A 12075-nucleotide genomic window follows, 5' to 3' on the forward strand; every position below is an offset into this window, starting at 1 on the left:
GCAAATCTTGAGCCTTATTTTGTCTTTAGAATCTGCAAAGAACTGTGAGTATCAGGAATATGATTACAATCTCTCCATTTCCTCTGCTTCAGGCTGATCGAGCTATAATCCTCGCTCGTCCTTTACCAAATTGAACTTTGAATGAGTGAATGAATCACACAGTTGCCTCATGCCTCGTCTGTTTTAAGTTTCTCCAATGGATCACGGATCACGGATCACGGATCACGGATCTCTGATCACGAAACCGCTTTTGACCGACTGAGAGACTGAGACTGAGACTGAAACTGAGAGAGATATCATCACGGACGAATTATGGTGCGTGCTGGCGCTGGCCTGCTGCGGATCTCCCGTTCAGCTCAGCTTGGATCGTGCAAATTGCCTGGCCATGCCGTCGCGTCTGGATCTGGCCCGATTCGACGAGTCTATTTGGTTATTTGTCCACTTTTGGCCAAACAAAACGGAGGCAGAGTCAGCGTCGGAGTCATTGTCATTCGGTTGTGGCTTTGGGTTGGGGCTTGGGGCATTTGTTGTGTGTGTAAATACGGAACATATGTAAATATTAATTTTATTAAGCAAACGTGACTCTAAGATCTTGGCTTGGCTTGGCTTGGCTTGGCTTGGTCTTTGGGTTTTTGTGATTTTTGACGACAACCCACACGATGGGGGGACTCTGCCTCTCTGTCCCTCTGTTTGCTGTGCGACTTTTCATATTTGGTTTTTTCGATATTCGCAATATTTGTGGAAGCGCTGCGAAATGCCTTTGCTGCCTTTGCTGCCTCCTCGTTACTGGGAGTTGCGTGGGAATTGGCTGGGCAACTTGGAGGAGGCGGCACTGGCGGCCTTGCCTTTTGAAGTCCAAGTGCGAGTCAAAGTCTAGTTTCAGTACCACTTCCACCTGTCACGGAATTGCCAGTTGCTGGCTCAGTGAAAGCAAATGGAGTGTGGCCAGAGCTGCTTGCCAGGCAGCCGATGAATCACTTCGATTGTTCTATCGATTTTATCTCTTTCTGTTTGTCTGCCTCACGACCGCCCGGCATCCTCTCGCGCCCCATCTTCCCCCCCCCCCCCCCCCCCCCCCCATCGCTTTTCCACTGACCTTTTCCGACCTTATATAGGCAGAGCGGCAGGCAAAATGATTCTAAATTTAGAGATCGATTCGCACAGATCGTGAGTGGCTGCCGCGGCGAGTGCTGCCGCTAGTCACGCTCTCCCATCCCTAGAATGGGCAACAAAGAACGAACGCCCCCGAAGAGTTCAAATTAGTCAGCGACACTCCATAAATCAGACACAGACTTCCCCCACTCCCCGCCACTCCGATAAAAACAATCAAATGGCACCAGGTCCATGTCCAGGCCAGGTCCAGGCCGAGTTCCACTTCAGACAGCTGCCAATTGGCTGGGTCCGTTTGGGTTGCCAGCGATTAGCATACAATTTGTGGCTTGGGATGGGGGGTGGCTGGACTCGCAGCCATAAATAATAATCGCTTGGAGTTTTTCTTGTATTTTGGCTCTGTCTCTGGTGCAGACTGCCAGTGGTCTGGGTACAAATTGCAGCGTTAATAAAGTCAAAATCGGATTAGACACGGCCCGGCACGGCACGGCACGGCCTCACCTCCAGTCACAGTCACAGTTCCAGAGTCAGAGTCAGAGCCAGTCCCAGTCCCATTGCCACCTCACAGCTGTGGCCCCTCTGTGCTGTCAGCCACCTGTGTTGACCACCGAACCCACTCTCGGACAGCGCCTTGCACGGGCCATGCATCTGGTCAAACATATGTACACCCCCACCCCGTCCAATCAACCAACTCCACTCCACCCGATGGATATCTGCGATTGAGAGAGAGAGAGATATTCGATCGCACAATCAATTCAGCACTAATGAATTTTGATTCATTTCCATTTGCAACCGAATAACTTCAGCAATCAAGGAGGGGGCTGACGTGACCTATAAATGTACAACTCCATCTATATGCCTCTGAGGTACAGTAGGTACAAGCGATCGATACAACTGTGCGCAAAAGATCGCTAAAACAGGCATATCCCAATGCTAAAACCTCCACCTTGACGACTGAGGTAATCCCTCAGCTATTGCCTATACGCTCGTACTCTTTGTGGATCCTTGCGTAACTCTAGTGAAACCAAAGTTCCTTCTTAGTCGTTGTAGATTTAGTTGTAAGTGTAAGTCCCCCCACAGTGGCACAGTAAAAGTCCATCCAAAGTTATTTATTCAATGGGAAACTGTTGGCAATTCGAATTGATTGCATATCCTTAACATTTATTGCTGGGAAGATCGGTGATTGGGCCAGTCTCTGAGGTGCATCCGGGCAGGGTTGATCAGTTACAAGAGGTGCGGTTCGATCGTCTCTCCCATGGCGCGCATAAACTCAACCAGGCGGTTGACCTGGCCTCGGTCCTCGCTCGAGATGCAGGAGATGGCCTCGCCGATGGTGCCGGTGCGACTCAGGAGATGAGTGAACTGGCCCAGGGTCTCGGGCACGTCAAAGTTGATGACATACTTAAAGTCGGGCAGGTCGTATCCGCGCCATTTGATCTGGGTGAGCACGAGGGTGATGGGTGGCTGCAGGCTGCGAAGATCGTGGAAGACCTGCGCCCGCTTCAACGGACTTATTCCGCGGTGGAGGCCCAGGCAGGGCATGCAGCGGCCGATGGAGCTAACCATATAATCGACTTCAAACCGGTTTCCGACGCGGATAAGGATGTTGCCGTCGTCCTTCCTGAATTGCGCCAGCATGCCAGAGAGCATCTCCATCCTATCCTCCTCCCGGATAAGCTCCACTCGGTGACGCAGGGGCAATGCGATCTTCTCCTCCGCTGGCGATTTCCCAAACACCATCTTCACGTAGTCCCGACGCATTGTGCGCGGGATCAGCAGCTCGACAGCCGGCGTCAGCTCGACTGTCCAGAGGAGCAGCTGCACATTGTCGCGTGCCTGGGCAATGATGCGGCATATGTGGTCCCCGAGTCCCGAGGCCGTGAAGTGGTCGACTCCGTTCACCACAAGAAAGGAGCATCGATCCAGCTTCACCTGGCAGCGCGGATCCTCCAGGTCTTGGGGGGTGCTCACCATCAGCGCGCAGCTCTGCTCCCCGTTGTGCTGCTCGCCGCCGAGCCAGCAGTTGGTGCGAATCCCTAGGGGCGCTGCGTAGACATTCGCCATCCGCACAATTATCTCGACTGCCTCGCGGCCGGGCATGAGGATGAGGGCGATGGGTCCGCCATCGAGGGCCGATGCCAACGGGCGCTGCTTCTGGAGGTGTTGGATGGCTGCCAGGATGTACGTCAGGGACTTGCCGCCGTTGTGGCGTCTATGGGTCACGGCCAACAGGCTGCTGCCCGCAAAGACCACCGGCCAGGTCTGCGACTGCACGATGGTCGGCTCGAAGATGCCGCGTTGCTCTAGTGTGCGGCGCAAGTAGGGGTTGAAGGGCATATCCCGGAAGTCCTTTATTGGCCGGGGCAGCGGCATATCACAGTAGCCGCCAATGCGCTCGATGGTGATGCCCCAACGCCTGCGGTAGATCTCCTGCTCGTTGGAGGAACTCGACGACGATCTGCCACCACGAACTCGTCTCATCTCCGCACGTCTCGAAGTGCTGTTCGCATCGCGTACCCGCTCCTTGCTGGCACTGCGCACAGGACTGCGGCTTTTGCGGTCCAATCTTCTGGCGACTGGCAGTTCCGGTGAATCCTGGCTGCGCGGCTTAGCCTCCAGCTGGTCTCTCCAAGTGTACATAGCACGAGTGGGAGAGCGAGAACGGGAACGGGAACGGGAACGAGAGCGAGTGGAGTAACGGAAGCGAGAACGAGAGCGAGAGCCAGAACTTGAGCGAGTGCGAGTGCGAGGGCCAGGCACGTCTTCCGGCCAATTCTCTTTGCCGCGCTGCTCCAGCTGCTTCTGCATCTGCTCCTTACCCGGTGTCCACTTGATCTTCTTCCTGCCCAGGCTACTCTCACGCTCCTGCGCCACTTCATGGCAACGCTTTTGGGCATATTTCTGGTCCAACTCCGTGGCTTTGGCGTCTATCTTTAGGAGCTGCTCCCAGAGGGCCTTCGCGTTGTGCCTGGGGCGCTGACGATCCTTGTTCGAGTTCATCTTGCAATTTGTACTTTGTGTACTGTGTAGTTTTTATTCGGAGGCTCCTATTTCACCGAAATTCGATTTTTTACTGACTTTCCTACTTGACTCGAAACTTTTGTTGTTGAGTATTTCATCGCCTGCTAAGTTGTTTATTTTTTTTCATTTCGGAACTGCCATGCTGTCGCTCTCGGAGTGAGCTTCGTGAACCAGTGAACCAGTGAACTAGTGAACTAAACATCGAACTTGCCAGTGGTTCCATTTCTAGTGTTCGTTCGGCAAACAACTCTTTTTTTGAGTTCACAATTTTTAGTAACATTTGTACCTGGTCAATGCGGATAGCGATTAAATTAAAAAACAAAACAAAAAGAACTTGCCAGGACTGTACTGTAGTTGTCTGCCTATTTGGACACATTTCCGTGTTGGAGTTGGCTTTCCAAGGGTAGTACGAGGGCCCATGACGTGCACTTTGGGCCACGGCTTTCTATTGGGCCCATCCATGAAGTAACTATAAGGAGGTCTCGTCGCTGCTTTTCCTAATTTTCGGTGCTCGTTTGCTTGTCGACGCGGAACGTTGCTTGCGGACAAAATTTGTTTGCAAGTGTTTACCGTATGTTCGCCAAAAACTGATTTGGTGCAGTTTAGGCGGCAAGGTCGCGAAAGATGTGAAATTGGTACATGTACCGGTATGTTTGTTAGAAGAGAAAATTGTGGGAGCAAAGTCAAAATCAGCACACTCCATTGCCGTTGCCCTCGCACTTACAGCGAGAGCCCTTTCACTAGCGCACGCTTGCCTAATTTTTGCCGACGAGACCTCCTTATATAGTTGCTTCATGGGCCCATCCATCGCTTGATTAGCGAGAAAGGAGAGACAGAGAGCGAGAGAGAGAGAGAGGCACTTGCATTGACCATTGTGGAGTATTGTGTGGACACGGACTTGGAGACGGTTTTGGAGTGGTTTTCGGTTTTCGGCATTCGACATTCGGCATTCGGCATTCGGAATTCGAGTTGCGGAAGTGGAGCGCACTTCACTTTACTCCACACTCCACATAATCGTTATTTAATCGAAGTTGGAATAGTGTTGCAGAGAGTGGAGGCAGGGGGGTAAACGCATTATCTGCCCCCGTTCGGCGGTTATCAATGGATAATTGGCGGGTGTGTGCGAGTGAGTGTTTGGTCAATTAAAAGCACTCGCTGGCGTTTTTTCTTTCTTATTTTTTATCAAATTCAATTAGTCGCCGACGACGTCGCCGACGACGACGCAAACCAAACAAACTACGAAAGAAGGAGAAGAAAAAGCGAAAAGCAGAAGGGGAAAACCAGCAACAACAACAACTACGACAAAGTTGGGCAATCATCTCTGGGGTGAGGTGAGGTGAGGAGATGGACTGTCAAATGCAGATTCATATTCCATATTCCATATTCCATATTCCATTTTCCACATTCAGATGGACTCTCTATTCTAACTATAGAAATATTCGTATAATTAAGTAGATAAATTGGCAGGCAATTGGCTGTACAGATCGTTAAGACAATTCGCTAATGACCGCCAGAGACGACTAACGATCTCCTTTGGCTAATTGGCCCCCGGCCACGTACACCGAGCGAAAAAAGGAAGCCAGCAAATGGCGAGCAGTATGCCTAAATCAAAGTTAATTACATTCTGTTTGCACTTCGTCTTACGCTCAGTGTAGAGCCAGTAAACTGAAGTGCTAGACGTTGCAGATGATGATGATGATGATGATGATGATGATGATGTCTCGGCCATCAAGCCGAAATTACGACTCTTGTCCAGATGATGAAGACATCAGACAACACATCGACTGTGCAGCATCTGGGGATCTGTGTTTGTATCGTTCAAGGAGATGTTTACCCCTTTGCCCCTTGTGCAGCTGCAGCTGGGCTCTCGTTGCTGTCGCAGAGTTTCAATTAAAGTTCCATTAACGCTTCGCGACACACACAATTATCCAAAAATTATATTTATGCTTATGACATTTCCGGCAGTACCCCAGCACCACCTCGGTGCGTGTGCGTGTGTGTGTGTGTGTTTATGCAAAATTTATGCCCGTGGCTGAGTCATTTCATTTATTTCAAGACAGCACAGACAGAAGATCAAAGCAACTTTATGATTATGCTGCACGCATATCCATCACCATATCGAGCACTCGTCCGGGTGTGGTGTGGTGTGTGGTACGGGGTGCGGGGTGGTCGGAGCGGTGCACCGGCAATGGCAGGGCAGAGTCAGCAAAGAGCTTCGGTACAGAGATCATTCTTGCCTGAGCCTCTATCCGGATATTTGTGTGAGCTGCGGAAAGAGCATACAAAGCTCGAATATGCGCACAGATTGGAGCACAACTCACACTCTCCCACTCTCTCTCTCTCTCTCTCTCTCTCTCTCGGACAACAGGAACGAAGCGGAAGGGAATGAAACGAAACGGAACTCCACGACGACGACGACGACGACGACACCGGCAAAACACTAATTGATGGCCATTCTGGCAATCTTCAATGTTCTGCCACATGGGTCCACAGACTGGGAAGAGATGCAGAGCCAGCCGCCGCTTACACGTTTTTACTTTCGAGGACCCAGACGATGCCAGAGAGCATCGAGGCGGCATCTGCCACAACAATGCCGCCTCCCAGCATGAGACCCCAAAGAGGGCAACCACACGATGAGGCTGCGACTGTTGCTTCGCTGCTGCTGCTGCTGCTGCTTCTGCGATCTCGTTGCCGATACAAATCCGCAAAGTCTGTCTGACAACAACTGGCGGCAAAAAGTGCTGCAACAACTGCAACATCGAGCAGCAACAAGCAACAACAAGTAAAGACAAATTGTCTACGGGTTGAGGTCTTGCTATTGGCCTCCAGCGTGACGATGTCGGGTGCTACTGGCGCCACTCAGCGCCGCAATCACAGGAGGAGGGCACGGCAAAGCAGTGCAGGGCAGGGCAGGGGGGTTCTGTGTTTATGGCATGTGCCACCCAACCAAACCAAACCAAACCAAAACCGAAAAGCAACCAAACCCAAAACCAAAACCAAAACCAAAACCAAACCAAGCCAAAGACGAAGCCAAAACCAAAACCGAATTAGAAGCGAGCCAAAGCGACAACGCCCGAGATGGCAATGGCGATCATCTGGGAATGCCTCGAATGGATGATTCAGCGGCTCACAGGAACACGACATCGATTCAATGCTAATCCAATGGCTTCATTTATTTCGCAGTCCGAGAGATGCTCCTCCAGGGCAAAGCCGCTACCCTGACTCTTCCCATTCCCCGAACGATTCCATCTGTTCCCACTGCTTGAGAGCAACAGCTGGAGGGGGCATGGAAGCAGACCCTTCCATGCGTGCATTTATTAGACATTTGTCCGCCTGCCTCCTGTTTTTTTTTTTGTTGCATTTGTGCTCGACTTAATGCCAACTGTGTCACCCACAGAGCCGCGCACATCCCCATTCAGTGGCTAATTTCCATTCGCAGGGAAAGGAAAATGCAAATGCAAGAGGCACAGGCACAGGCACAGGCAGTGTGCAGTCTGCAGTCTGCAGGCTCAATGAACCCCCAGTGACCCCGTTTGCCGCTGCCTGGAGTGCATCAGAGTCTGGGGCAGGTGTAGTGAAAAGCATAAGAGATGAAATGGAAATCCGTTTGGGGGGGTTCCAACACTCTTTTTAGAGTGTGCGAGTTCCATGCACCCCAACCATCCACCACTTACCTTGCAGAGTGCCACGCCGGTGTCGAGTCGATCCATAAAGTTCTCGGCATTGATGCTCAGCTCGGGATAGAGGGTGCTCAGCCACTCGGCCAGATCCTCCTTCATGGCCTCCAGATACTCCTCGCTGGACTTGAAGGGCCTGTAAGGCCGTGCCTCCAACATGGCCATGCCGTGTGTGTGGGGTGTGTGTGGGGTGTGTGTGGGGTTCTGCGACTGCAGTTAGCTCTCGAAGAAATGGAAGCTGATTCGCTTTCGCTTTATCGCTCGGTTGCAGCAGAGTTACGTAGGATTATCGCTAGTCAGTGGCTGCCACAGCATTGCGGCTCGATTCGTTTCGGATTGTATCTCGGATATTTCGGCTTCTGCAAAGAGAGAGTGGGAAATAAATCAGAGATTAATGTGAGTTCTTTTTGCGCTGAAACATGTAAATGTCGCAATGAAATCGCTTTGGCAGCAAGTAGATCGTAAATTGTAAATATTTTGGGCCTCTCAGCCCCTCCATCACTGCAAAGCAGCGGAAAAAGAGCGAAAATTTATGATTGTGCCACTGCAGCTGACATAATTATGGGACGCAAAAACCGCAGCAGCAGCAGCAGCAGCAGCAGCAACAATAACGCCGGTTGCCGCCAGCAGCAGCAAAAACTGCAAAAGTTATACAAATAAAATCAATAAATAAAACATAAAAGTGACTCGCGGCAGTCGTCGGTTACTTGAAATAAAAAACCCCCCAACAAAACCAGCAGCAGCAGCGAGAGACCCCTGCCCCGTGCCCCAACCTCAAGACATGGCTAAAAGGTGGCCGGGCAGCTATTGGGCATTGGGCGCCAGGTTAATGGCTCACACCCCAGCACGGTGCGGCGTGCCCCAAGTCCCACTTCCAATTCCGGCCACTAATTAGCGGTAAACGCAATTGAACTGTGAACTTCAGCGCGGGAATAGCTCCAAAAGATGAATGCCATTCCCCATTCCCCATTCCCATTATGGGAATTCATCGTTGAATCCCATCCCGAAAGGCAGAGGGACTGCTGAAGCGCACAAGGTCACGGCCCAGCCCCTTGGGCGGAGGCTTATCTCAGCGTTTATCATTTATGTTTCTGTGCGAGGATGCTGCCACGAAAGGATTAACTCCAGCCATAGCCAGTGAGCCACAGAGAACAGGTTCGCCAAGCAAAGAGAATGTCTTTACACTTGAGGAAATGTTTAACAAAACGGAGATGTTGTGCATTGGGTAAGTATTGGGGAATACATGGAACACATTCTGCTGTGCAAGTTCCCCATAAGTGAGTGGCCCAAGCCAAAGCGATTAGAATGCATTTGATGGCAATTCTCGATGACTATTCTTAGTGGCTTAGAGGAAGCTTTTCAAAGATGTGGGTGACAAACTCTTATTCAATATATAGGCATTACGTGTGTGGTACAGTCCCGTAAAAGACTTCCCAATTTGCTTCCCAGTTGGTGCTGTTTACTTTCTGCTCTTCGCTGTGCTCTTTTCCTCGGTTGTAGCAGCATTAGCCGCCACTTGCGTAACACTCATGCCCGATGAGGTTGGTCTTAATTAAGGCACACCGTTTACATCTAGCTGTACATACATACATACATATGTACATATGTACAATGCTTGAACAGATTTCGCATTCCGAAATGCGCGATCAGCGATCCCCCCCCCCACCAATGGTGGCGAGCGAATAGGTCCATCGGTGTATTGGCTAATTTGATGCCATTGATGATGATGATGGGGGAATCGATGAATGGAATCGAGTCAGCTGATTGGAAATTGCAGGAGCCCCCCTGAGGGGTCTCTGACAAATTCGCATCTCATCTTGCTGGATGGTTGGAATTTCACTTTCATGGCTGGACCTGCATGCAAATTCGTATTTGTTTGTCCAGATCGATCAATCTATTCACAGCCACGCCCCCCAGCTGAGGGTTGGGGAGGGAGAATGACAGAAAGACATCGTCAGTTGATGTTTTCTTCTCTTCTCTTCTCTTATTTTTTTGATATTTTCGTTACTTTGTTGCCATTTTCATTTGGAGAGACAAACAAATATGCAAATGTGTTCGCTGCGGCCTTTTGTTCGACTGATTAGCGGTATTTTTGAAAGTGAATTTAATTAAAAAAATCCAAAAAAACATCGCCAAGCCAACATATTCGTATAAATCGCATAGGATGCGTCGACATCATTTTCGCTTATAAGGCCCGTCCCATTCCCATTCCCATTCCCATTTCGATACGAGCTCCTCCGCCGCCACTCTGCTCCCTCTGGTAATTGCATTTGCCTCGAAAATTGCCGTTTCCCACATTTTAATTTGTGGCCAGTGCAACGTCACTCCCACTGGGCATAATTAGCCTTAGGCCTTACAGCATGTGTGTACATACATTTTATGTAAACTCTCTCTCTCTCTCTCTCTTGTGTCAACGTTTTGGTACAGCTCTCGAAGTCTTCCTGCCGCTGCTGTTGCTAATTAAGGTATATTACTTTTAAATCTAATAATATTGATTGGCTGATGTATGCATGTGCATCGCCATACATACATATGTACATAATATGTACATACATACATATTTGTGTCAATGAAACGTTTGTGGACTCGCTCAGAATTGAGCGCAAATATGAGATTGAATTATTTCTTTGTTTTTATATTCCTTTCGCTCTTCTTTCTATTCTTCTCTTATGTGTTTTGTTTTACACTCCACCTTCTACCCACTTTGGCCCTAGGCGAAAGTTGTTGGTTGTTTTTATGCCTCCCAGCTTTCCTCCATTTCCATTTCCATTTCCATTTCCATTTACACCTCGAAATGTGTGAAATGCCAAATGACAGTAAAAGTGATCGAGGGATACCCCTCGGTGTATGGAAAATATGTTATAAAAGCAACAAATTTCATTTTTTTTTTTGGCTGTTGACTTTTTCAATTAACAATTACAAACGCCATGCCAGCGTTGGAGTTGGGGATCGCTATAGTGTGGTGTGGTGTGGTGTGGGGTTTCACAATGCACTGGTCGGTTGGGGTGGGGGAGGGTGGGCGAGTATCGATACACATACGCGATGGATCCAGAGAGAAAGAAATGCAAGTCGCATTTGGTTTCAAGTGTGTGAGAGGGCTCCACTTCACTTTGCTTCACTTCATTCCACATCTCTGGCACCCGCCGCCGCCTCACCGCTCGCACAGCTCTCCGTCGCCCTTTTGCTTGCCACCCAAACGTTCAATGACACTTGAAGCGACAATCGAAACGATTTCATTTCGAGGCAGCAACATTCCCATCCCCATCCCCCACCACACCACCACACACACACAGAGTCACAGTCGCAGTCCGACAGCACATTCCCGCCATGGCCTGAACTTGATGCACTCGCACATGTCAGAAATCACCCATGAACCATGGGACCATGGACCATGATTTTGACAGGCCTACCTACCCCTACCCCTAGATGCAGCTCTCCATGTGCTCCCCCGTTCAATGGAGCAGAGCAACAATTTCAAATCTCGTTCAAGTGCAAAAGTTATTTTCACAAGTTATTATCTATCCATTTTCAGCCATTGAGCCAACAATGGTAACAGCACTTCAATGGAGTTCCCTTACAGTCCACAGTCCACAGTCCACAGTCTCTCTCTCTCTCTCTCTCCCTCTTTTGCATACAGAGATGATTGTTTGGCTCCTTTTATGGCTCCCTCCACCTGCATCTCCTCTTCTTTTGTCTCGTGATGCATTGCCATATGGAAAGAGTCTCTCTCTCGCTCTCTCTGTCTCTGTCGCATTGTCATCATCTCCTATGCCACATTTGCAACATCAAGCATCAAGCCATCAGGCGCCAGGCGTCAGGCGTCATCACTGTCATCGTCACCATAAATGCGCCACTCGCTCACCCTCAGCCCCCTCTCCACCCCTGCATCCAGCTGTTGTAGGTGCCGTTATGGGCAGAGTAGGGTAAATGCACTTGGCGAAGTTATGTCCCGGCTTTGTCTCTCGTTTCGGCATTCACAGCGAAATCAATAGAGCGAGGAACACAAAAGGACAACCAGGCAACGCCACCAGAGAAATTAACAGTAAAATCTACGCAAATGAACAGTGCCATGGAGTGGACTTTTATCTCTCTTTTGTTCTAGAACTTAGCATACATAAATACAGAGCAGAAGGGCAAATAATGATACTATAATGGTAAAAATGAAGTGCTGTGATTTCGAGTTACATTTCGAACTAAAATGATGCCCATAAAACTCTCTTGGTGGATCTCTCGAGCATATCGACTATCCTTAGTCTATTGGTCCTCT

The 12075-nt window shown here is 49.7% G+C and overlaps 1 protein-coding gene across 2 annotated transcripts in view; it reads right to left on the reverse strand.

Moving 5' to 3' along the window:
• LOC117581611 (GAS2-like protein pickled eggs) overlaps nucleotides 1–12075 on the reverse strand; it is a 44572-nt gene that overhangs the window by 12459 nt on the left and 20038 nt on the right. The window contains exon 3 of one of the 2 annotated variants that reach the window (XM_034268973.1): nucleotides 7806–8167. In XM_034268973.1, coding sequence (XP_034124864.1) covers nucleotides 7806–7973 — 168 coding nt within the window. In that variant the 5' untranslated portion in view covers nucleotides 7974–8167. Of the gene's footprint in view, nucleotides 1–7805; nucleotides 8168–12075 lie in introns of those variants that run through there. The other variant, XM_034268974.1, reaches the window with a different exon arrangement.

This window comes from Drosophila guanche, unplaced genomic scaffold, assembly GCF_900245975.1.
Source record: "Drosophila guanche unplaced genomic scaffold, DGUA_6, whole genome shotgun sequence".
Lineage (NCBI taxonomy): Eukaryota > Metazoa > Arthropoda > Insecta > Diptera > Drosophilidae > Drosophila > Drosophila guanche.